The sequence below is a fragment of the Taeniopygia guttata genome, chromosome 2 (assembly GCF_048771995.1).
Source record: "Taeniopygia guttata chromosome 2, bTaeGut7.mat, whole genome shotgun sequence".
In the NCBI taxonomy this organism is placed as follows: domain Eukaryota; kingdom Metazoa; phylum Chordata; class Aves; order Passeriformes; family Estrildidae; genus Taeniopygia; species Taeniopygia guttata.
In genome coordinates this window covers 115,094,179-115,121,430 of record NC_133026.1, presented here as the reverse complement: position 1 = coordinate 115,121,430, position 27,252 = coordinate 115,094,179, and the positions used below count along the sequence as shown (strand labels likewise).

At 39.5% G+C, this 27,252-nt stretch overlaps 1 protein-coding gene and 1 long non-coding RNA gene across 3 annotated transcripts in view; one reads left to right on the top strand and one right to left on the bottom strand.

Annotated features, from left to right (window-relative positions):
• CA8 (carbonic anhydrase 8) overlaps window positions 1-25,504 on the top strand; it is a 60,323-nt gene extending 34,819 nt beyond the window's left edge. The window contains exons 8-9 of one of the 2 annotated variants that reach the window (XM_072924675.1): window positions 1,599-1,765; window positions 25,357-25,504. In XM_072924675.1, the coding sequence (XP_072780776.1) occupies window positions 1,599-1,733 (135 nt within the window). In that variant the 3' untranslated portion in view covers window positions 1,734-1,765; window positions 25,357-25,504. Of the gene's footprint in view, window positions 1-1,598; window positions 1,766-12,581; window positions 14,739-25,356 lie in introns of those variants that run through there. The other variant, XM_030266237.4, reaches the window with a different exon arrangement.
• Window positions 6,235-12,597, bottom strand: LOC140682424 (uncharacterized). The gene is made up of 3 exons (XR_012054157.1): window positions 12,465-12,597; window positions 8,508-8,634; window positions 6,235-6,414 (listed from the first exon to the last, which is right to left on the bottom strand). It is a non-coding gene; the product is annotated as an uncharacterized lncRNA (long non-coding RNA).
• Window positions 25,505-27,252: the final 1,748 nt, after the last annotated feature.

Genomic DNA, 27,252 nt, shown 5'->3' with positions numbered 1-27,252 from the left:
AAAGCCACATTTTTGTAAAGTGCTCCTTCCTAAACTGCAATTATCTCAGACTTTCCAGAGTTGATTCAGATGGTGAAAAAGGATGCTTTTACAAAACTCCTTCAGTCATTTACCAGCCCTTGAGTTCTGAAGACTTTTTCAATTCCAAGCTGGTAGTGGGTTTGTTTTCAGTTTGCTTTAAGTAAACAACAACAATCTTCCAAAACAGGATTCTGCCTATAAAACCACCTTCGAGGAGCTTTTTCCATTTTGGCAGTCTAAGCTGTTGCCTTATATCTCAGCTGCCACAAGCTGAGTGTTGATTTCCAAGCACACTGTTTTTCTGAGAAAAATTAAGCAGAGAATAGCTAGCTTCTAAATCAAGTAAATAAATCTGTATCAGTACTACTGTAGTGTGGAAAACAATAATGGGGGCAGTTGTGTTCCAGATTGCAGTAAGAAGGTATTCTCTGTATGCAGGATAAGAATAAAAATGCCATTACTTGCTGTTTAGTACCTAATTTAATTTAATTCAGGAATCATGCTTACATTCTCCCTGTAATATTTCCTAGGGTGTTTTTCATGGAGAAATTAACTCTGTAATGTTTTAGATGTTAAAATGACTGTATACTTCAGGCTCCATTTTACTTTCTGTGTATCTTCAGTTTCAAGTTAAAGATGAACTGCATAGTGAAGTGTCACAGGGTCAGTACAAGTACAGAGGCTGAGGCTAGGGGAGTCAGCCATCAAGTATATTTGCTGTATCCAGCTAAGACAGTTTGTGAATATGTCAAAGAAAAAAGATTTTTTTCTAGTAGTTACAACTATTTAAAACACCAGACTCTTAAAAACAGCACTGGTGAACAGTAAGCTAAAGTGTTTTACCATGCAGAGCTTGATGCTAATACCAGGGATGCAGATGGAAGCTGCTCATATTCTTCCATATACCAGATTAGATTTAGAAAAATCTAAAAAGAGTCCGTAAGCAAGAAACATATTTGTTTTGGCTCAATTCAAATACTTAATTTAATTTTTACTGTATGTGACTTTCCAACTTTCTACACCTACAGATCTTTTGAAGCAGTATTTTGTTTTGATCACAAAACCTGTATTTTTCCATATAAAATGTCAACAGACATCTTTTAAAGCTAAGAATCTGTTCAGTATTCTTCTGGTTAGAAGATAACAACAGTTTCAGGCAGTAAATAAATCACTAGGAGAATTTCAAAGCAATTTATAGTCAAGCAAGTTATTCCTAAAACGCATTTCTTTGAAGAAGACCTGAATTACTGCTCTAAACACACAACAGTAAGGCTGATTCATAGGATGTAATCTGCAGTGGCCAAGATGGTTATAGATCTTAAAAGAAGTTGTGAGAAGGCAGAGGATAATTTTGCCAAACCATGTGCCTAAGAATTCTTGTTTTTCTCTATATCTCAAATATTTTGACAGTGCTGATAGCTATTTTAAAATGTTATTAATACATATTGACCTTACGATATAGCACCTGAACACTGCAATTTTCAAAGCTTCAGTATTGGCTGAACAGGGCTGGTTTTGATCATTAGTCCCATGGTAAAGAATGGGTCTCAGTTTCTTTCTGTTTTTCTGTCTTTCAGATAGAGGAATTTCGAAGACTGAGGACTCATGTTAAAGGTGCTGAACTTTTAGAGGGCTCTGATGGAATCCTAGGAGATAACTTCAGACCAACTCAGCCACTTAGTGATAGAGTCATCAGGGCTGCATTTCAGTAGCAGAGGAGGAAGAATAATGATGAATAATTCAGGTAAGCAAAAACTGAGTGGAAAAATAGAAATTTTGAAGTAATTTAGCTAAAGTAGAAAATGTACTTCATTTTAACTAATGTTATGATACATTGTTACAATTGTAAAAGTTGACACTGTAATTTCTATTTCATCCTGTGTATAATAGTTTGGTTATGTCATGATTTAACTCCAGTCAGCAACCAAGCCCCACAGGCTGCTCAGTCCACTTCCATGTGGTGGGATGGGGAAGAGAATCAGAAAGGTAAAAGTGAGAGAATTTGGGTTGAGGCAAAGACAGTTTAATAGGTAAAGCAAAAGCCATGCATGCAAGCAAAGCAATAGAAAACAAAGTCATTCACCACCATCCAGGCAGTGAATCACAATGCCCACTTACATTACAATTACTTCTTGTAGCTTTAAATTTCTCCTGCTACAGTGAAGAAGAGCACAGTATGCCTTGGTTATGTGGTATATTTCCCCAGTTATTGAGTTCTACTGTTTGGTTTCTTTCCATGTTTTTGGAAGACCAGCCATTGGTGGATCTCTTCACCCTGTTAAAAAAGGAGGGTAGTAGTTCTGGTAAGAAGTCTTTAATTCTAAAATGAGGTGCTTTTTTTTTCATAATGCTGTTCATTCCCAACAAGTCTGAATTTTGGGCAGCTCTAGTGTAGGTATGAAAGGAAAGAAATTAAATTCTGTCGTGGCTAATTTTTCATATTTCTTTCATCAAATGAGTTGTTGCTTCTTTTCCAGCTTCACTGACTCACTGAGCAAGAGAAATACATGTGTGAACCTGCATTAACCATGCTGCAGTTATTAAAATTTCTCATGTCATGTTTCCCCAGCCTCTATCTATTTTATATATAAAATAAATCCCCTCAATGCTCAACAGTTACTCCTAATCCTTGTTATACTTAGTTAATGGATGTTTTGCTATAATGAATAACCTGGCAATGGGATTCAAAGAGAATTAAAGTCCAGGGAAGTGGCTGAGTCACCATTCCTGAAGGCATTTAAGGTATTAGATGAGATTTTAGGCATATGGTTTATTGGTGGACCACCTGGCATTGCTGGGTTGATAGTTGGACCTGATGATCTTAAAGGTTTTTTGTAACTTAAACAATTCTATTATTCTAACACAAATTGTTGCCTTGAAAGTAATGAGTCAAGGCACCAACTTTACGGTTGATTTTGAAATTAAGTGATCCTGCTTTAATGCAAAAAATAGGAGAGCAAATCTGGGAAATATTCAAGAAAAGAATCTGTTTGATTGCTTTTTAAATAAGTACTACTGCTTTTTAACATATAAAACTTTTCCTCTAGTTTCCCACAAAAAACTTTATTTAAATAATAAATAAACATTGTGTATTTCCCACTACCCTATTTACTATTCAAACACATAATATAAAAGCCTCAGATTTTCTATCTTCTCATTTCTTCAAAGCTACAAAATAACAGATAATCTAGGGTTTCTTCTGGAAAGCATGCTGCTTAAAGGGTTTTGATAAACTGTTTTGGGTAAGGATATTTATTTGTACTTTAAATTTTTGCCCTCTCTAGTTCATATCAGGCTCTGTTGTGGAGTTGAACCTATTCAGAACATGATCTGGATCCAGTCCCCAGTTTCATGTCAAGTAACAAATGATCAGGCAGCAGATAACCCATAAAAAAGATTGATAATTCAGTGCTTCTAAAAAATAGATCCATTAAAATGAAGTGAGAAGATCATCCTCTTTCCTGCATATGATAGAAATTATTAAATTGGCTGGGACAATGACCAACAATTTCATGGTTTTTTCATATAGCATAAGCCTTCATATAGTGTATGCATCTAAACATTTTTGAAGTAAAGGTTTATTTGTATTTTATAAACCTGTTTAATATCTGCATCCCAGAAGTTGAACAAAAAACCCAAAACATTGATCCCTTTTTAAAATATTATTTTCTCATTCCCATATTTAATTTTGGGCATATCCCTAAGACCAATTCTCAATTACATGGTTCTCATGGTAACCAAATGTTGTCACTTTAATCTTGAAATAGATGTTTCAAATTCATCCCAGCTTCTGCATAAAAATTACTTGCGAAAATCGTAGCAATATTAAAGTACAATTTTTCTCAGAGAGTGAATAATGCCCTCAGGCCAGTGCAGGTAATTCAAGTCTGTAACAGTGAAATTACTTGACACACTGAGTTTGAATTATAAGCATGGAAGTGTTTCCTTTACAATGGTGGAATTGAAATGTAAAAATTTCCCTTTTGCTTTCATGTTTGAAATTTTATTACATTTGTCAATACTTATAAAGATTTTTTTCTATGTAATAAGATTTATTTCCGCTTTGCTTCACACAATAATCTGCAGTTTTAATTCTCAAATGATGGAATTTTTAATGCAAAGTAATAGTCCTCACTTTAGCACCATACTAATTATGGACACTCAAGCACTGAGGAAGAACTGTGACTTCTGGCACAGTGTAGCTCACAGAAGAAATGACACTTGTTTCTCTACACCTGATTGAATTATTTATCAGAAATTCATTTGGTCAGGTCTTTTCAGTTTTATATGCATCAGCCCAAGTAGCGCTGAACTAATCAAGGTTTCATTATATATCTTTGCTGTTGAGTTTAGGGAGCTGAGAAAAATGAAGTGTAAAAAGAAATCACATGGCTTTGTTCACATTTCTTCTATGCAGAGGGGTAAAAAGGAAAGCAAACAATCCTATTTACTTTGTAGTGATTTCCTCACAACTCTCCAGGAGGAAGGGGTTGAGGAACAGTAGCTCCTCACACAGACCTCAGAAATCCTCAGAAAGATTCCTTCCTCCACAGGAATGAGGGCAGTCCCTTAAGCTGGGGCTGCTGGCATCAGCTGAATATTGCTATGAAAACTCAGTAGTAGATGGGGAAGTAATAGTTTTCAGGGCAGCATCTTCCTAGTGATTCAAGAGGAGTGTTTCTTCTTTTCAAAGAAGAGATTACCTTTTATTTTGAAGTTCTGGTATGTCTTTAATATTACAACTACAAATACACTGCTTGACTTCTTTTCTTACACTGTGCTCCTCTGCCAAGGCTGCTGGAACTCCTTTCAGTAAAGTTTTCAATTTTTTTTTTTTTTTATTTCAAGCCAGTGTGGCACAGACACCTAAAGAACCTTGAGGAATGTTAGTTTGCCATGAGCTGGTTACTCTGCTGGGGAAAGAAGGAGACAAATGTTTCTGTAAGTGTATCCACAGGAGTAGCAAGAGGTTGTTTGAAAGGTCTAATTAATTTTGACTGAATCAGAATGTAGGCTCTATACACACCATGCTCCCAAAGCTTCAGAACATCTGCTCCTCAGCCTTGATTTAAACCTTGACAAAACAGAACCCTTTGTGGCTTATGATCAAATAGCATATGTTGATCTTTGATGTAATTTGTTCTAATTTGTTGAGTAAGAAGCAGAGTTGACACAAACATGGAATATCATGGTGTGTAATACCAGGGAAAGAACTAATTTCTTTTTTTTAATGTTCCTCCATCAGAGAAAAACCCAGATCTCAAAATATTCCTCCCCAGTTCTAAGACAAAGTTTGGCCAGGCTCTAAAGGGGGCCTAAAGGATGGCAAAACAGATGGAACTTTGTAGCTTCTCTGCTCTCTTTAACCCGGTAGTTTTTAGAATTAGTTTGCTGCTATCTAATTGGCCTCTCCTGGCTCTGCTTCTTTTCTGCTGAAAATGTATCTCTCTCAGCTATAGCTTGGGGTTAATGAATTTTTGGATTCTGTTTTGGTAAAGTTTTTGACATGCATCCAAATTACATCCCATTTAATGACCTTTTCATCCTTCTTCTCTTGCAGTTGCTAAAGTTTTCAAATACATTTCTTTTGAAAAGGCCGTTTTAAAAATTTCTAACATCTTTAAATCATTACCAATAGTGAAAGAACTGGTCATGACTTAAGGGGCTTGGTGGAAAAGCTCAGTACAGATTTGCTTTCAGACATGGAAGGTTAAAAAATTGAGTTTGGATTTAGAGAGTGAAGAACAATAGAATAACAGAGTAGTCATAATTGAAAGGTGCCTCTGGAGATCTATTAGTCTGATCCTCTGCTCAAAGCAGTGTTAACTACAGTGGGTTACTCAGAGCCATGTACAGCTGGGTTTTGAATATCATAAGGATGAAGACTCCTTAACCTCTCTCAGCAAATTGTACCTGTGGACTCCTGCAGGGAAAAAGGTTTTCCTTAATTTTAAATGAAATTTCCTGTATTTTAGTTTGTACTCGTAGACTCTTCTCCTTTCACTGGTTGCAGCTGAAGATGCAGTCTGGTCTGATCTCCTCTATTTGTTCTCATAAAGTATTTATACACATTGATAAAATCCCTGTTGAAATATCTTTTCTGGACACTGGGCAGTTTCAGCTCTCTCAGCCATCCTTTAATGACAGGTGCTCCAATCCTTTACCATGCTTGCAGCCTGTTGCTGCTCTCCAGTATGTCTAGGGAACCCAGGAACCCAGGTCTGGACCCAGTGCTCCAGATATTCTATCTGTGCTGAGCAGAAGCATTTCCCTTCACCTGCTGGCAATTCTTTTCCTGGTGCAGCCTAGAAAGCTGCAGAACTTCATTGTTGCTTTGGATGCATTACTGACTTAGCTTGAATTTGATGTTTGTCAGGATTCCCAAGTCCTTTTCTGAAAGAAAAGAGAAGGGATAACATTGTGACTTCCTCAGTGTTAATGCTAGTTTCTTTTTTACTTTGTGCTTGATTCAGAACCCTTGCTATGGGCATTGAGCTATTTCTTGATAATTTCAGATGATCTTGGAATAAGATTTATAGTTACTACTGTTGTGTAGCAAAGCCTAACAGTGAGGAAAACAAATGCTACCAACTCTTAGAAATCAAACAACAAAAATCTTAAATCTTCCATTTCATTAAAGGGTATTTATTTGACAGTTGTAGGCATGACACACTATTTCTCAATAGGTGAATTGTGACTATTCCAGAAGGCTTGCTGGAATTTTGGGGCTTTCCACCTCTTCTAGTGGATAAGTACTTTTCCAGTGCTTCACTCAAGACAGCATTATTTTTGGTTTCCAATGGATTTATCACCCTCTCTTTAATTTGTGTTGCTTTACATGTAGCTGATTTGATAGACATGCCTTTCCCCTCTTTTACATCAGTAGAACAGCTTTATCTGTGAAGAGCAAGGCTTCTGATTTCAAACACTTGAATATCAACTGGAATTTGTAATGATAGTGAACTCAGTATGGCACGCCAGCTATGTGTATGTATGAGTGTGTAGAGTCAGACTGTAAGTAGCTGCAAGTTTATCCAGTGTCCTGTAAATTTTGATAGCAGAAATTAATTCAGATTAAAAACATGCTTAATATAATTACTGTTTTCCTAGTTGTAAATTCAAGATTAGAGAAAACAATTAAATGACATCATTAAACAGCAAGGTTTTGCTAGGCCTGAGGAACAGGAAGGTGTACTTTAGGGTGGGAGGAGCAGAGACTGCATTTCTGATGCTACAGACACTCTGCATAATACTGAGAGGTCTGAGCAGAAGGAGAAACTGGCACAACATTAGTTTCACAGCAATGAGAGAGGGTGATGTGGGGACTATCTGGCACATTTTCTGAATAGATAGTTTAAATTCCTTGCTTTTGAAGCTGCTGAGCAGCTCTTGCAGCTACAAAACTATGTTGCCCTTTCCCCAGGATATTAAATAGGGGATCTGGTGTTGCCAGTGGGAATGACCTAGTACTGAAGAGGTAGTGGTGCACTCTCCTCTTTATGGATTTCTGAATTATATGATAATAGATTGTAGAATATGAAAGAACATTCAAATCCAGAGTGAGCCATGGAGCTGCACCTTGCCTTTGAGAAATGGGAAGGGTGATGTAATGCTATGGACTGTATTTCTGTGTTTAGACAGATTTCAATGAAATTTATATTTTAATGGACATTTACATTAGCAATCCACATATCTTTACTCTCAGTTTACTAGTAGCATTTATGAAGTTCACAAACAAGTTTCTCTGCAGCAGTTTTAACACTTGGGAATTTTATCCTTTCCTGTTGAGTAGGTCCAGAGCTGGAATGAGCTGTCAGCAGCCATGCATCATTAGGCTACTACAACTGTTCTTATCATTTTCCTGTTTGAAAAAACCTGAATCAACCTGACACAAATATTATCAACACTAGTCCTTTAGAAAGGCAAACACCAACTTCCTAGATTTGTTGAGATATAAGTATTTATACTTCTTCTAAGTGAGTGATTTTTTTATTGGTCATTGTTTGTCTCCATGAATTTAGAGTTTGTGCTTAAAATGTGATTAGTTTAATTGTTAAGTTTCAGTCTTTTAAAGAAAGTGAAATTCATGTTATCACCAAAACTGACTCTTGTTCTTCTGTATTTAACGTCTAATGTCCAGTGCCCAGCCCTCTGCTGCTACTTCTGAGTTCTTGAGAATGTGCTTACAATTGAGTGCATGACTGTAGGACAGAGGGCCAAACACATTTGGCTTGTGAGCCACACACCATAATCAGATGCCTACTGGAAACAAAACTTCTGGAGCCTTCAGGCAACCAAAAGCTCCAGGAATGGCTGAAAAAGGGTGCCTTTTGAGGTTGTTTCCCACTATTTCATTGTAATAGCAGGGGGTAGGCTGTGCACTGAGATTGCAAGTGAACCCTGTAAAAGCAGCATAAATATTTTTCCCACTGCTGATGATTCAAATAAGTGACTAGAAAAACACTTTTGTTGCTTATGTGACATACCTTGGACATGGGGGCCAGAATGTAGAGCCTTGGTAGCCAGAGGCAGCCAAGAGTCATGGACTGGTCCTTGCTGTGGTAGGTATTTATGTGGCCAGGCAAGAGCATCAGTATAGCAGATGATCAAGCCCTAAATGAGAAAGAAAACCATTTTGAATTTTCAGAGTTAGTATCATATTGGAATTGTCTTTGTTAAATTCTTTACTGAGCTCTTGTTAGAAATATATGAATTGTGGAGGAATGGAAAATGTTAAAAATCCCTTAGCATGAAAAGAAGCAAGGAGGAAAGATTATTGTGCTTCCCTTTCTAAGTAAAAATGTCACAGGTAGTCTAGGAATCAGATCCATGCTTATATTTCAAATAAGATACTTCATGCTGACAAGTGCTCTTAAATTTTGTGACCTGTGAGTTTCTACCAGCATCATACAGTCTTTCCGATTCATAATTCTCTGTTGTCATCAGTTTTTCATAAAAAGATTTTTGAGAGTATAATTCCCAGCAGCTTACCATAACCATGTATGGTTTATAGACTGCTGCTTGGGAGCTGGTAATGTAGGAGCCCAGAGTGCCTGTCATACAAAACACCCTCACAATGTGTTTATTAGCAATCACAACACACAAATTAGAGTCTGAACATGCACTGAAACTCTGCCATGGTATTGTCACTTATGGGGAAAATGCTTCAAATTAGTGGTGAGTCAAAATAGTAGGAGGCTTAAATCATCACTGATAAAGCCACACCCATTTTAAAAAAAAGCGAGTGGTGCATATAAAATATAACATAATAGACTCTCAATTATCAAAGATGCTAGAAGGACACACAGGTACATATGTCTGTGCAATGCAGAGAAGAAAGCCTGCAATATGCTTTCCTCTTTCATCAATGTTATACAGGTTAAGCACTGGAAGTGCACTCTGTTTTACCTGGATGAAATCACACAGATTTAAGCAGAACATTATTACTCCATTAAAACTGAAGATCCAGGTCATCCTTACTCTTATTGGAACTTTTTAATTCTGGTTATTTCATATGGATAAAGACAATGCAATGAAACATATGCAGACACTTGCTAAGCAAACAGAAATGTTTTGTAAATAAATAGCAAATGAAAACTTCCAAGTTATTTGGATTACTGAAAATGTTTTTGTAACCGGCACTTGCCACTCAAGAAACAGAATGTCAGCACTAACTGTTGTTAGCAATGTTTTATGGATAAGACCAGAGTTTATGACAGAGCAACAAAACTTTCTCTAAAAACATTTATGTATCCTCATAGCTCAAGACAAACATAGGTGCATTTTAGTTAGCTAGATGTAGCTAAATGCCCACAGAACTTGATGTTAGTTCAATAAATTGTAATCTTTTAATGGAAGAAATGCAAAGTGTTTCAGGAAAGATAAAGTTTGATAAGGTACTCAGTTATTTTTTCTGAAACACTCTGAATCCACACCTGGCTGTACTTTCAGGTGCTGTTTTTAGGAAGGTATAGGATAAAGGTTATATTTTGTTAGTATTATACTGGCTTTTCCATCCATGTATTTTGCTTTATTTTAAACTCTTAGACTTTTATGGTTTATCTCAGTGCTAAGGAGGAGAAGGAAAGATCCTTTTATGTAGAAAAAGATAGGACATTGTGTGAGACAAGGATAAGGAATATGTTAAGACAAAAGAAGTGGAAAAGCTCTCCAGAAAGGACATTGACTACTTTTAAGCAGCAGAATAAAGGTTTGATCTTGACCTAAAGCTGTTGCAGTAGGACATCTTACTTCCTCCCTATCAAATGGAAAGACATGTTATTGTGGCCATCCTTTTAATTTCTCCATTGTCTCTTTATTTGCACTTTCTCAACACTTTTGGAATACTTTGAAAAATAATCATTTTCACTGAAGTTTTCTCATATCTTCTCTTTTAAATTTGTTCTCTCTATTGCTATTGGAACATTGGGACCTTTGCTTTGCTCCTTATCTTTGCTCCTACTTCTGCTCCTTGTTTCTGAGATAAAATTTATAGTGTTCCATTTGTCCCAGTTTTGTACAAGAAAATTTTCTCTCTGAAGAATACAGGTGCATAAAATTTTGTATATGAAAGAATTAGATATAAATCTTCTTGGAAAAATAATTATTTTTTTACATTCTGAGGTTGACTTTTGAGCATTGATTAACCTTATTAATAATTTTTTTCCCAAACCATGGGTATTGTGAAGAACTCTCAGATTTTGCAGGTATTTACAATTTATGGCACAGATCCTGGAAAGTTTTCTTTGGGAATAATTATGTGATCTGTAGAAGACTTCAACAGAAAGTAGGAAAGTTATTGTTAAACAAGAATAAACAAGGGTAAACATGGATAACACCACTACCAACACCACCACTTTTGTCAGACAATACATTAAGTATTTCTGTAACAAACACAGCTCGAATCTTCAGACTGGCTCAGAATTAGTCTCCTTTCAGAAAGTAATTCATTAATACAATAGGTACCAAATCCCAGTTCAACTTAATTTCACTGACTTTTGGACTAAAAGCATTAAGCTTGAACCAGCTAAAAATGTACAAAATGTGCATTCAATTAAAGAGTAATTAGATACTCCATCACCCTTACATCACACTAGGGATTATCCAAGAAAGAAGAGAGATGCTACTCACTGCAGTGTGTAAGACAATTTTCTTAATTAGTTTAAGCACTAATTGAGATTGAGGAAGTGTCACTGTGTCACAGCATTAGTTTACCTAAATGGAACCTTAAAACCACAAAGGTTTTGGCTACTTTTTAATTTTCTCACTTGGATTGTTCAGTTTTATTCACTGAACCAATACCTCTGGCCACAAAAATGGAAACTTTCTGTTCAGTTCAGGGAGGGGGTTGGTTGGTCCCTGCACCCTTGTAAAACATCCTGAAAAATACGCCAAGAGTTTTTTTCAGAGATTGAGAATAACTTGTTATTTTTACCTGGTTGTTGTTTTGGTTTTTATGTTACGCCTCTATGCCCAGCCCCAGGAAGATCTGGGAATCCTCTGTGCTGTTATGTGGAGTGTAAAATCCTTGCACTGCTTACAGCCTGCCTTAGCAGAAAGGTAGAAAGCTCTTCAAGGGGACCATCAAATGGTGCTGCTGCCAGACCACGTGGCTTTGGAGGGGTATTGAGTGATAACCAGGGAGTATGTGGAAATCACAACACAGATTGTCTTGTGGGTAGGCACTGACTTCTTAGTAGCGCTGCTGGTTACTGACAACCTTTACACTCCCTTCCTCTGTCAGGACCAGAGTGGGAACTCTCTGGAATGCCTTGACTCTTCCTGCAAGCAGTTGTAGCCCCAGGCGACCATTTGCACACAAGCACTTTCAGATTGTTTGTGTGCACACACTGAGCTATTGTTAGCGCTATAATAACCTCAGGGGAAGAGAAAGGAACTTGTTATTACAACAGAATGAAGCAGTAGGACGCTCTCATACCCACTGCTTCTGAACTGAGAGCACCGGGCCAACCTGAGCACCTGGATTCTTAAGGTTATGCCAAAGCACATGAATATGTGTTTGCATGAAATCAAGTATTGATCAATGCTGCTAACGAATATTACTGCTATTAGGAGAAATTGAGTGATTGCTTTCTATCCTTTGAGCCCACCTGACTTCTATGAGAGCTGATACTCAGCACTTCATTTCGTAAGAAGTACCATTTACCTAAAATAGTAAATGGTAAAAAGATTCTCTGTGACCAGTATATTTTTCTTTCTAGTTTACTACCATGAGCACCAGGTTAGAATCAATTACCAGACTGATTCAGAATGCCAGTTTCAAAACTTTGTTTCAAATTAATAATTTTACCACTGCATTTAACTTTGTATTTTTACTACCATTTCCTCTATTGCTAGTAAATCTTGCAACACTGGCTTTACACTAAAAGAGAAGAATCAGTACCATTATGACACTGAAGTATATACCCTGAAACTGCTCCCACCTGCTGTCATGAAATCCCAGCTTTTAGTTTCCCCTGTCTTCCTGGCTGGACATAAACAGTCTTTCAGACCCACTGCAGAGGAATTTCAGTAACATAATTGTTCCATTCTCTTTTCAGAGAGGGGGAAAACAATGCTCCCACAGTGCCCGCAGATGAGAAATGGAAACTTTTGAGACTGCTGCTTCAGTTGAACCACAAAGCCTGTATTGTTTGTCTTCGTCTAATTCAGCCTTGATAGACAGCTGTGACAGTTGGTCTGTCCACATGGTCCAGTGAAATTCTGAAAATGGGCTGTACATTAAAAGAAGAAAAATATTAAATCTTCAATTCACACTGTTAACTATTTTAAAGTTGTTGTTATTGTTGCTTTATAGCTACTTTGCCATAGCATTCAATAGTCATCTGTGATCCAAATAGTACTGATTTTAAGCTTGGTATGAGTGCTAATATGTAGAGATACCCATTATTGTTTTGAATGTTAGATTTGCTTTTATTCGTATCATCTCTTCTGCTGTCAGTAATCATATTTTCTGTAGAGGGGAGATACATTCTATAAAGGTAATAAAAACATTGTTTGTTCACAAAGAGCAGAAAAGAAAGAAGCACTTCTCTGCTAAACATATGCACTTGACATGGTTTATCTGAATAAAGCTGAATGACATTTGCATAACTAGGAACCTTACTGAAAAGGAGGACAGTTTGGAACTGAGTAAAATTAGCAATAACATTAAACAGAATTGTCTGGATTATTTTCTACTTGGTGAGCCATGGAACTTTGCGATAGAGTGTTCAATTGAGGTGGAAAATTTTCAGTCTTTGTTCTCCTGTGAATTGTGACAGTTCTATTTGCTTTGTACATTGCTGAGGATGGTGGTCTGGGGACTTACTCTGCATGTCCTGAGCTTGCTGCACAGCATGGGGATTGCCACGCTGGGCCACACATGACTTCTCTGAAAGAGAAGATGAGGCAAGGGTAATCTGAACCAGTTAGTCAACCTCATAGCTTCTAATTCCTGAGAAACACCAAGATCTGAAGGACAGAGTCACTAATGTAGGAGGCAATAACTTTGATGACCATAGCTATTAGTGAGGTCCCCTGTCCTAGCATGAGGGACATTGCAGAGATCTGTGTCAGTGGAAGAACCTCAGAGGCACAGATGGCAACTTCCAGTCTGGGGTACAATGAAGATGCAAACTGAGGACTCACAAAGGGGATGCCACTCCCTTGGAGCAGATCAATCATCAGTCACAAACTCATTCCCAGGCAATGGTTAATGCAGAGTCAGAAGGCATCCTTAATCCACCTTGTCATGGGTTATGGGGAGAGCTACTGCTGAATAACAAGTTACGAGCTCTCTGAGTAATTTTTGTGTACATTAGGGGCAGCAGAAGCAGCAGGGCATGTGAGCTGGATGAGTGGGACCAGATATTGCTGACCACTTGATGTGTTTGTAACTGGGTACTCTGCAGAAACACGTGCTTCCTTTGGAGACAGGCCTTGGTAGCATGCATTGCAAAAAATGCACAGAAAATGTGAAACAAGCTGCTCACCATGAGGTCATTTGTTCATTTGGGCTTAGCAGAGTAACAAACAGCATGTTGTTCCTTGGGCTTAGAGAAACTTATATTTCCTAGGGTTATGTCCATCTCTTGCCCACATTTAATGAAGTATAACCTCATTATCTATACAATGGGTTCAAGATTTCCGTGCTGGCCAAAACCACGCTTTCCACCTGCAGTGTCTGCAACACATGTGTGCAGCAGCTTCACTGACTGCTGCCCCTCTTCATTCAGCTGTTACTCCCCAAGCAGCTGCAGCCAGAGCACCAACACCTGATTACTAGACACTGGCTTCCCACTGATCTATGTCATACCACAGGGCAGGAGAAGTCTGTGCTGCAATGGCCTGGCTGGACTGTAGTTTTTGACAGGAGCCTTATAATTTGTCTTAGTTGTCAGGTTTGGTATTAAAATCTCGGGAAAATAAAAATCTGTGATGTGGAAGTCAACTGTTTTCTGCCAGGTGAAGGTCTGTTCTTGTCTCCTTGCACCCAGCAATTAACGAACCCTCCAAAAGGGGAGTGAACCATGTTGCTAACCTGTCAGTTCTCAGGTTATGTGCACAACTCATTCAGATCTCCCTTTGCATACAACATACTGTTAACTACTGAGTGCTAACTGACAGGAACTGTAGTAGTAATATGGAAAATATTGACATTATGATAAAATCTGAACCAGATTTATTCTCTAAATAAACATGTTCCTTATCTTGGAGCTGGCTGATATTCTTGTGGCTGTGAAATACAGATACGTTGCAAAGCAAATGATGTAATGTCTCCCCCATTATTATTTCCCTTTCCTGTGCTCCCTTCCTGTGTTTGCTGTTCTTTCAAGCATTGCCTTGCACAGCAAAATTCTAGTCATATAAATACTGCTACTGAGGAATTGAAGTTAGTAAATTTGTTTCAACACTTGTCAGACTTTTTTCCTAGGCTTGGGTTTGAAAGAAAAATAAAACGCACAGATAAAAATACTTACAGCAGTTTTGTGTCTTAAGAACTGGATCTAATTATAACAACAAATTCATTCACAAAACACACCTATTACAGATTGGTCAACCCACATTTGTTGGGTGTTGGGAAAAATTAAATTAGTCTTTCTGGTTTTGGTAGGAATTCACAGGGAGGAATTTTCAGGAAGGGCTCTTGGTGTATTATTTCAGTTATACTGCGCCCATCAGAGGTTTTATTGAATGTGGAAAGGCTCTGCTGCTCTCCAGTTGGAGTTCCACATGCCTACCTTTACATTAATAATTTTAAGAAATCATGAAAACTGATAAGGGGCTTCTGAGGGTTGTGTAAGGCCATAAATTAATAATTTCTTCTTCAAGCCTACAGCTACTAAAATTTTGAATCAGTTTTCTCTCTGGAAGTATTTCTAAAGGTAAATGTTAATGGGCATAATGCTTCACATAATTTCAGAGATTTATTAGAAATGTGAATTATAAGCTTCCAAGAGATGTTGAGCAGTTGCACAATTGTTGGTCACAAAATCAGTGACATAATACTTAAAAGCAATTTTGTGCTTCATCAGGCAAAAGCTGTCTCCACAAGTTTCTGATAAACTGTAGGAAGGTATTGGGAATAGGAGGAAATCTGGCTCTTGTGAGAAGGAAGGTGAATTGGGGCAGATGCCTTCTGTCAAGTGATCATCCATCTACAGGTGATGTCTTCTTCAGTTTCCCCTGTAGTTTTATGGAGCTCTCAGAAAATTTAGAGCCTTTAAACTCTTAGTTTGGCTTCTAACCATGGTATGATGTGCTTTGCACTTTGAGCTGTGATTCTGGGCTTCCATTTATCTAGATTAGAGAAGCTCCTTAGAAAGCACTGTGCCTCCCTAAAGCTGCCTTTTGCCCTGTGTCCCACCTTTTCTTTGTGTGAAAAAAAGTCATAGGTAGATGGACCAATAAATTCTAGGCCTGATCTCAAAGTATACCTGGGAGGTAAACAAGAATAAATTGGTGTGGGTTAAAGGATAGGCTCGATCCCAGACGTTACACTGGCAAGTGTGGGGTAGTGGCTGTGTATGGAAAGAGATGTGAGGTAGAACATGAGTCTAAGAGGAAATAAGAGTGATCCCTGGCCAGCATCCTGGTTTGCATCCTAAAGGTTGACTGATCTGTGTTCCTGACTCTCAGAGGGCAATTGAAGACTGCTGTTGCTGAGGAGATAAAAAGTGCGTAACAGCTGGGCAACATAAAGAAAAAATAATTTGACTGAAAAATTTTGGCTAAATTTTGCTGAGACTGCAGAAGGAAAAAGGAGAGGACATCCATGCACATGCAGCTTCACAAGAAGTCACACCAATCAGCGTTTTCCAGACCCTGCCAGGATGCAGCTGCCATAAAAACACAGACTCACCTTCACTGAGTTTGACTGGTGGGCACAGCACTTGATGAAGTGATGGCCTTGGGCAAATTATTCCTTTTATTGTTGTCATATGCACTCCAATGAGAATAAAGGGAAGCTTCCTTTCTTGTAGAAATGGGGGAAATCTCAGGGGGAATGATGGCTGTAGGAAAAAAAGGGAAAACCTTCTAGGAGTTGAGAACCGTGGAAAGAGTTTTTTGGCTGGGTGTCATGGTGGCATCATCAGCCATGGAATTTGCTTTGAGATGTGTTCTTCCTTTATACACCAGTGTTGCCTGCTGAAATGTCAGCTAGCTGGAGAACCACCCACTACACCTCCTGAGACTAGACCATGCAGGACATGTTTGGAGGTGTTCATGTGCACATTTATTTATGAAACTAGCTGCCATGCACACCTATGTGTGTATATTTATCTCTTTAGAATGCTACACATAAAAACTATTTTAAAAACAAAAGCAATTCAAAATGAATTGCAGAGCTTCTAATTAAAGTTAATATATTTCAGTATGAAGACTATATGCCTAGCATCTGTTCACCAGCCCCATTTGTATTTGTATGATTTTTTTTCTCCCTTTGCTTAATGAATTTGTGTTAAAGTCCTATTTTGTTTCCTTTCCCCCCATTATTCATTTTACAGCCCCAGGTAATTTATACCGAATGCTGTTCAAGACTTGCTCTGAAGACATTATTCACTTTCTCATGAGCCTTTCTCTTACAGTACTTGTTTGAATGCTTCAGATGTATTAAAGAACTTATCTTTCAATCCCTTTGCATATGCCTTCTCCACTCTATCATGTGAGGATTCCTCTCTGATCACAGATTTCCTGTAGGATGTCAAGTATAAGAAAAAGACACAGCAACCAGCCATGTCAGAGAGAGACTCTTCATATGGACCTGCAATGCATGTAGTCCTTGTCCAGGAGGACCTGCTATACCTTAACTTAGCCTTTTTCACAAATTAAAAACCCAGCATTGACTTGGTAGTCAGATCACCTCTTAAGTTTTCTCCCTGATTTGCTGGGATAATTACTTCTAATGCAAGGTTTGCTTTTCAGGGCTGGGTAATTTTTTGTGATTCTTCCATTCAGTATTTTCAAACGCTACTCACCAGTGTTCTTCCCATACTGTTTATAGAGACAGTGGCCGCTTTTTGCTTCTGCTTGGCCTTCTCCAGAGCCTGACCTCATCTTGATCCAAAGAGGCCTTCCCCTCCCCAAATATCAGAGAAACAACTGAAGATGGGGTAAAAGAAGGGAAATATTAGATAAACTTGGAAAGAACTTGTCCTATAAAGTACCCAGTGAGCTGTTTAAGTCTTGGATAGCAAATAAAAAGAAAGTATAAAGATAAATAACAAAGCAAAAACAGCATAAAGAAACTTCCTTAAGTATCCTTTTCACTAGCAGGGATGTGGTTGGAAATATTCCTTTTTTGTTCCATCTCAACTTGCTTGTGTTGGAAGTGATCCATTCTGGGTTGTGTAACACCAGCTGACTAACCCACAGCCAACTCCCAAACCAGTGATCAGAAACCACATCCAGCCAGCCTTATTCTCTGAGACTGCTTCTCCCCTGCACCTTTCCCACCAGTGACAGGGAATTGGCTGCTTGTTCTTGGACAGCAAACCTTATCCAAAACCCTGGCTGTTCACCACATTCCCTGTGTTGGGTTACCTTCCCACCCCCACCATATCTCCTGAGATGGAAGATGGTGAAGAAATAATGTTAAAGCACAAACTCCATTCTTTTATAAAGTAAAGCAGTTGAAGCCGTAGCTTCAAGCGCATAAGCAACTTCAGTGGTTATTAATAAAGGTGATGTTTGTGTCTGAGGTGGAGATAAAAACAACATGATCTTACATAGACATAAACTCTTTTCCTCCCTTAGGCTTTAGTATAAATATACACTACAAACAGTGCTTTCTGAAGTGCCTCCCATGTAAACATCTGACAATGGTGAGCATGAAACAGATGAAAGCTATAATAAGTCAGTGAACACATACAGCTAAATATGATACACCATGTCAGCAATGTTTTAAATAGCAGGTATAAAGCAGTTGTAGAAAATGTGTGTTTAGCCTCGTGTTGTGAAGATACCAGGGTTTTACTTTTTGGTGCACTATAGGTCTGTACAAAGTGAGTTTCATTATCTTGGATCATAAGTTGACAGTGGCTTGGTCTCTTTTGCTGGGTAATCATCCATGCGGCCAAGCAAAAAGAAAAAAATTGCAAACCAAAGGTAGTTGAAAGATTTATTCATGGCTTAGAAACATATAGTAGTTCATACAGATGAGGAGATGTTTACTCAACAGAAAAATAAAAAACAAACACACAAGGGTCTGAGAGCTGTGTGCTCTTGGCAGGGAAGCTGCTAGTGATTACCAAGTGCATGAATCTCAGTGTGAAATTATAGGCTGTGGTTAAGTGGATGTGCTGCAGCATTTTGAATCTTCAGATTTTACATTTTGACCACCGCAGTTCCACACAATTTAAAATGGAATCCAAGAAACACACGAGGCCAGAGTATCTCAAAATACCTGTGACTGCAATGAATAAAAAGAAGTTCTTGCAGAGCCGAAGAATCTGTTTTCAACAGGACCCAAGGTATCAGGCCTTCAGATGATGATACAGTGGTGCAAAACTTTTACAGATGTCCTGTAAAGATGTGTTAATTGCATTATATTATCCAACCACTAGATGTCTGCATACTATAGCTTCAGGCAGGGTTTGTTCCTCAACATAAAAAGCAAACAAAGGAAATGTGTATGTGCAGATGTCTCTGTATCATAATTTGGCATCTGTTTTTTTTCTGACCTATGCCCCTTGTCCAAGGAGGGGTCTGTGGGCAAAGAGATACTCTGCAAGAAAAATTACATGTATGAAAATGACTGGTTTCTTTTAAAATTGGAAAGTAAATAATAGATTAGGCCAAATGCCAAAATCACATATATTCAGATAAAATTCACAAATACTAGAAATTAAATACAGCAGGGCCACCAGTGATTTTAGGCACACCATAAGTCCTGGTGCTGGTTTGACTTCAGGAATTCCCACAGGTTTTTATTGCTTATTATTTGCAGTTTGGAGCATCATCTGTTTGATTTCAGTGGAATCAGAGCTGTTAGGAAGTGGAAGTTGAGCTGTGAGCCCACAGTAATTCCCCCAAGTGCTTGCTTTGTAGTAACAGTGTTAAAACAAGGACACATCTTTTCTGAATGGTAGAAGAGCCCAAACTAAGCGTGCTCTGCATGAGCAGATGTTTGCAGACTTGCTGGGCATAAACACTTTTCTCACAGGGTTTCCCCAAGGTACAGTGATCAGCAGGCCTTCCTAGGTGCTCGCTGTGCTGAAATGACAAGAAAAGGATGGGAAAAAAAAAATTCCTGTGTTTTCAGGGCCTTTGCTACTGCCTGGAAAGCATATACCGCTTGAGTTTAGATACCCACCTTCAGAGGTCCCTCTTACCTGAGTTCATGGGAATAAGTGAAGGCTGTGAAGTTTTGTAAAAATTACTGGTTTACACAAGGCAGTACCTGCAGTGTCTCGAGTGACCGCCGCTGCAGAAGCAGATTAACTGGGTCCTATAACCCTGGAATTCGAACACTTCCTCCTCTCTCCAAAGGCCTCTTCACATCTTTAGCAGGTTGCTTTTATTTACTGCTCCAAAATACACCTTCCTCTTGCTTCTCCTGATCTGCCAACTTCCCTTGCTGTGAATTCTTTCCCAAAACATTTAGTAGTGGGTGGCTGCAGACCATAGCGATTTTTTGTGTGCTACATAATATTACAGTATTCACCCTTTCCCAAAATTTTAAATGGTGTTCAAGGCTTCCCATGCTTTTTTTATATCTCTTGGCTAGTTAATAAATTAATAGTTCCTAAATTCAGTTTCTCATTAACAAAATTGAATCCAATATTAAGGATGCATTCTCATTTTAGAGTTGATTACCATCATTGTGGTTAGTGTTACATCACAATTAACTTTGTTTTTAATCATTAAAAGGCTAACAAGCTCATTTTACAGCACTTTTATTTAGGTTCATAAAAGCAAAAAAGGAAGATCCGATAGGTGTCCTGTATTTACAAACTGCAGAAACTTTCTTTCACTGCCGTTAATAGTGAGAGTCAAATTTGTGAAGTTTAGGGATAGATTGATGAAGAAATTTTCCTCTTTTTAAAAAGTGGAAGAATCGATAAAATGTCATTGCTACTTCTTTTTGAATTAGAGCAGAATCCTTTTGCTGTTTACGGGAATGCTAAACAGTGCCGTTCTTCACTGTATTTTTTTTTTTTTTAATTCACAAAGTTCCAGAAATTATTTTGTGAAGATTATTTGTCTTGAGACAAATGTGTGCTCAATCTTAGGGTGTCAAAAGTAAGGATTTAATGAAGCCCTTGGAAGATCAGTCTTTGTTCCACGTACAAGAAAAGGAAGCACCTCCTTGACATTTTTAGAACTTTTCTGAATTGCAATGAAGTTTTAAGTTAGAATATCTAAATTACTGAGATTTTAAATTCCGGTCAGTTTTAGTAATGTTTCTTAGGGCTTCTGTTATATTAGCTGAATTTCTCTTTTCATTGAGCCTCCATCTCATGTATAGACCAATCTGCATTCTACATTTGTTTTGTTGTGTAGTTGTTTTTATTTCTCAGAGAGAGAGAGAGAAAAGAAAAAGGATTGCTTTTTGAGAAAGTATCTGTCAGTTGTCCTGTAAATGAAGAAAGTGATAATATGTGGTTATATTACCAGCTCTTAATAGAAGAGACTTTGTGATCTTGAATACACACCTCCTCTTGCTAATTAGCCAGTTAAAAAAGAGCAATCTGGTATTAATTTGGTAATAATTTTCATATAGAAAGAAATTTAGCTGGGCATAGATGAGATTGATTTGACTTTTTTTTTTTTTTTTTTTTTTTTAATAATGTTTCTTTCCTACCAATTTCTAAAAATAACCAAAATATATTCAGTTTTGGGCAACAAGAGACCAGGTGAAGAGACACTCCTCTTCCTCTCAATTTTCTTATGCCTGTTCCTTTTCCCTGGTAACCAGGAGAATGAGAGAAAAGAATCAAACTATTGTGTCCTTTCCAGCAAAATATTCCAGCTGACATTTTAGCTGTAGTGGATATCTACATGCAGGGATAGGACTGTTGTCACCCAAATCAAAGAAGTTGCACCTGTAAAAGGAAAACATTTGGCTAGAGCAAGGAAAAAATTAGTCAAGTCTAAATCTCATCTCAAGGGCTTTTCAATCAATAATTTAATGAGATCATGTGGGAGTTTATATCTTCTTGTCTTTCATTAGATTTTAATTAGATTTTTTCCTATTCTCCATTTTGTTGTTACATTCTTCTTGCTTTTTTGCAGCAGCACAGCCTTGCATTCGGAGCTGTGGCACAAATACACCCAAGTCTGAGCAATCCAGACTGCACCTCCACAGTGACTGGCAATTACTTATGATCAACCAACGTTAAAGTGGAAAGGTTCACTCTATTAGGCTTGGTCTTTATAAAAGAGACCACAGAAATTCACCCAGTAATTCCCTCATCAAGCTGAGAAACTTCCATTGATCTTCTGCCTCATCTTGGGTTGCCTTTTATGTCTACTCTCAGTGCTTTACACCTGGCACTAGGTGTAACCATATTTGGACTACCTGCAGCATTTGCATGGTTTTCAAATATTTTGTTTCACCTGCTATGATTATTTATTTATTTATTTATTTATTTCCATTTCAAGTCACATCTCTTTTTTTTTTCCTCATCAGCTTTCCTCCAGCTTTTCTACTTTTTACTTTTCTCCTAGATTCTTTCTGTCACATACCATTTCTGTCAACAGGCCTCATGCGGGCTCTGCTTCCACTGTATAAGATCTGTGTGCTCCTGGATCAGCCTGTGGTACAAATCCAATATGAATGAGGCACGGGCATATTTCTGATGAATTAGCCAGAGTACAGTATTTGGATATATGCCAGGCTTTATCCCAGCTATGGGTAAACAGATGATGTGTATTCGACCTAAAATTAGAGTGGGCAGGATGAGCTAAAAACTGATCTGTCAAGACAGATTGAAATTGTACTAAGAATTCAAAATATTTGGAACAAATTTGAACTGACAGACTGAAGTTGTTTTAGTGCTTTGTGTCATATGGCCACAGGGTTTTTGATCTTGTAATAGGCATCTTAAAACAGGTTTGCCATCTTGTCTATTTACAGCCTCAGTAACACTAATGTCAGCAAAGTAATGAACTTCTTGCTATTAAGACCAGAAAGAGTCCTTTGGGTAATTTCACCTGATCCTTGAGTGACCTAGACAATAAAATTTCCTTCATTAATCCACAATGTGTTCAATATCCTTCCGTTATTCTGTAATATCAAGGCCCCATGGCAGAAAATATGTGAAGCATCCAGTAATACAATGTTTGGACAACACAGTCAACACATCATCTGGGAAACACCTGTCTGAGATTTGAACACAGAGTCACACTTTCACACAGAACCTTGGCAAACCTCTTAGCTTAGCAGCAGCCATCCTCAGCCTGGGTCTTGGCTTGACTCCCTGAGGAGTAAGGCACCAGCCATGGATAGGAGACAGCTGTGGCTGGTGGTTGCCACACTGGCTAACTCCACTGCCTGCTGCTTGCCAGCTGAAATCAGCATTTGGCCACTGAAGTCAGAGCATGTTTGAGAAGGGTTTACAGGCTTGGCACATCCAGGGCTTGTGCCTCAGACAGACACAGGATGGACACATGGCCTAAGAGAGCACCACTGGCTCCTACAGCTGCAAAAGAGAGCGACCTAAGGAAAAGCCCCTCCATTCCCAACAGGGGAAACCCAGTGCTGAACTCTGAACTGTATGACATGAAAGTTTTTCCTGTTCATTTGTGTACCTGCAGATCAGGTATACAATTAGGGGGGAGAGTTTAGTGAGAAAATAAGAAGGAACACAGATGCAAAAATTTATGGAAATAAATCCAGAATCTTTCATGACACTGAAACCAGATAACAGGTCTTACATGAAGAGCCAAACTAGACTGCTTCCAACAGGGACACAAGAATCTCTTTGTGGATGAACTGAGAGTGACAAAGATCTTTTTACTTTAAAAAGTTTTTAATAAATAGATAATATCTATTTAATAAATAGATAATATGGAGGACGAATGACATAGAGCATATGGACTTCTTGATAAAAATGTTTATCACTTTCTACCCACTTCATTACATAAGATTCAGTGTATCTCACGTTAGAATGATTTGATTTGGCCAAAGTGTTTATGCTTTTCTCTAAAAATGACAAAGTCACGTTTTTGATCTAGTAAACAACCTACCTCTGTGCATGTCACCTCCCAGAAATAAGTTTCCTGTGTTTTTTCACTCCTGTTAGTCCTTCAGCTCTAGCTACAGGACAAATGTGTGTTCTCTTTTCCTGACTCACAGATCTCCAGAATGTGTTTTTTTTTATGCAAAACATATATTTCTTTGATATTTTTTAGGTACTGGACAATCAGTTGGGATGGTCCAAATATTTCATGTCTTCAAAGCTTTATTAAGGACTTATCCTCTACATACCACTTCAGCCAAGTCACCCCTGAGCAGTAGGAGATGGCCTGGAAGTTATTTATTGCCTGCTTATCATGTTTGTTGTATACTTCTACAAGTTTCCCTCTAATCAGGGCTGTAGTAAGATATCCTAGTACTCAGAATACCTAATAGTTTACCCTTTTAATAATGCAGTTTGAATAAGTATAGAATCATAGAATGGCTTGGGTTGGAAGGGACCTTTGTGGAATTGTGTTATTATATGTTCTATTATGTATAAGGTATCCCCTCTCGATCTGTAACGACCTCCCGGGTTCTCCCATTTCTCCCCGCGGTTTACCTTAGTCACTCTGTTTACGTCTCTCAGACCATCTGTCAGCCACGTGGCGGGGTCTAGAGACGACCCGGCACCCTTCCATCTGTCCATCTCCCATTGGACCCCTGCACCCCACTATCCCCAAGTCCCCCCGTGGCGTTATCTCATTGGCCGCCCCGGGTTTCCCCTGTCGAGTACTTATAGAGCAGGTTGGGGACGCCCCGGTGCTTTTTCTCCCACCTGGCCCCTGATCGCTGCTGCTGCCCGACCCGCGGGCTCTTCCTCCCGCCTGATTCCTGCGTGCCGCCGCGGGCTTTTTCTCCCGCCGGATCCCTGCGTGCTGCCGCGGCTCTCTCTCTCTCCCGGCCCCTGACTGCCGCAACCGCCGCCGCTGCCTCGGGCGATCGCGGCCGGTCCTGCGATCGCTGCCGCAGCCTCACCGCCGCCGTTGCCTCTACCGCGGTCGCCGCGGCTCCCGCACATGCTGGCAGCAGCGCCGCGGCTCTGCACGCCGCCTCTCTTGGATCGCGGCCAGCTTCGGAGCGCGCCGCCCCGCCCCCGAATCGGCCAGGCGGCACGGACAAACTCGAACTTAGCACACAGCAGCCTCCTCGGTTTTTGCCTTCCCAACCAAGCCGTAATAAACCGAGATATCGCCCGCGGGGGAAAAAATCTCTCTCCTTTTATTCGCCTCGGGACTCGCCTCGCTCCCAAACCCACGCAGCACCGGCAGATACCCGCGAGGGTTCGCCGGAAAACACGGAAGTTGCCAGCGCTCCCCCCCTCCTCACAGAGCTAGCTGGGACGAAAGGGGGGACAAGAGAGAGCGCTAAGGCAGACCTTAAAGGTTATCTTGTTCCAACTTCCCTGCCACAAGCAGCGACACCTTTCACTAGACCAGGTGGTTCGGGGGCCCATCCAGCCTGGCATTGAACATTTTCAAGGATGAGACATCTACAATTTCCCTGGGCAACATGTTCCAGTGCCTCACCACCCTTACAGTGAAAAAATTCTGCCTAACATCTAATCTCAATCTACCCTCAGTTTAAAGCCATTATGCCTTGTTCTATCAATACATGCTTTTATAAATAGTCTCTCTCTGTCTTTGTTATAGGCTTCCTTCAGGTTATGGAAGATGCAAATAGATCATCCTGAAGTCTTCTCTTCAGGCTAAATAATTCCAACTGGATCAGCCTTTCCAAGCAGAAGTGCTCCATCCCTCTGATCATTTTGTTGGCCTCTTCTGGACTTGCTCCAATAGGTCCTTCCTGTGCTGGGGACCCCCAGTCTGGAATCAGTACTCCAGGTGAGGTCTCACAAAGATGGAGTATAGAGACAGAATCACCTCACTTCACCCACTGGCCATGCTGATTTTGATGCTGCCCAGCATACAACTGGCTTTGATATTTTTTCAAATACTTAAATTCTCAAATAAATAATTCAGTATTAGAGTTGCAGGCACTAAATATTGATTATTCACAGAGAGTTACTACAAAATGGAATTGCTTCTGCCTAACTGTGTTTTTCAGTCTCTTAAAAACAGGACTGATGGTATGGCTGGGCCTCAAGGGTACCTGTAGTGAAATCACATTTGCTTTGCCACACAAAGGCAGGGCCACCCCATTGGCCTTGTCAGAGGTCTGAAGTTTCAGTGCTCATCCAGGTTCTCAGGTCTTGAGCTGGAAAGATTTAATGAAAGTGCTTGGTCCTTCCTGATTCACTGAAGGAGAGATGAAAAGGGGTAGCCAAAATAAAGCTTTATCCACCCTGCTATGTGCCTTACTTGGGTGAAGTTCAATGAGGCACCTTGAAGCAGGTTTGGCAGGAGCATACACTTCCAGAGGATATCTCCCCTTGCTGTACATGAGCCTGTTGCTGTAAAAACACAAGGATGTTGAGCTGCCATGTCTTGTCCTATCCCAGCACTGAGGCAAGAGTAACTGATGGGTATAGGTATAAGTTGCTTTAGAGACCTTCCCTTGTGAGTCTTCGCCATCTCCTTGGAAAGCTTTCCTCCAGGCTAACTGCACTCAGGTGCAGTGGCTATGTCCCCCTACCTTGTCCCCATCCCCCATGGGTTCTTCAGGGTATGACAGTGCAGTAGGGGACCATGGGGGCTCCCTGGGGTGGCAGGGCTGGGCCTGGCAGGTGCTCCTGTCCCACCACCTCATCCAGGAGCAGCCAGGGCCACTGGGGCACACTGTCCTGCATCAGGCACCTCCTTGGGGAGGGACAGCTCTGGAAACGCCCTCAGGCAATGACACAGAAATTTGTTCTGTGCCTAACAGTCTTTTACCTGCCTTAAAGCTGTGTGTTGCATCTGTCAACAGTCCTGTCCTCTGAAAAAAAGCCTGAACTCATCTCCACTATCTTCTGCACCAGACATTTTTCTTAGTTTTGTTGTGACTGTCATCTCTGTAGTGCAGAGAAGCCACCGTTCCACCTGGGTATTGTGATGCAGGTGACCATCAGATGTTACTGATCCCAGCTGGTATCACCTCCTGGTGTCTCCTGATGTCCCTTTTTCCTGACCTCTATGGCTCACTCACGGTGCTTGCCTTGGCAGACAGAAATTTGACAGTGGCACTGTGAACTCTGCTGAGTTGTAAAATCTGCACAACTTAATTTCATGGGCCTCATCAACAAGTCTTGGTAGTTAAGCAGCTGATTAAACAGTAACTAATCTCCCTTTGTTGTTAAAGGGAAAAGTAGAACAGTAAAACATATTGCATGTTGCCATCTCCTGAAGTTAAAAGGGTGAAAAGGAAGAAAAGTAACTATGCTTTGCATAAAACAGAAAACCTCCTGATCAGAAAAGGAGCAATTTACACATGCTCCTCAAATGATCATGTGAGAGCCAATTTCAAATTAATATAATTTCACACCTACTTCATAGCTTTTTCTTCATTCCTTGTGTACATTATAAATCCATAAGTGACATCAAGCAGCTCAATGGCTTCTAGTGGTGAGGAGTTTTGCCTGAGCAGTCTGGGAAGAAGAAGCAGAGAGA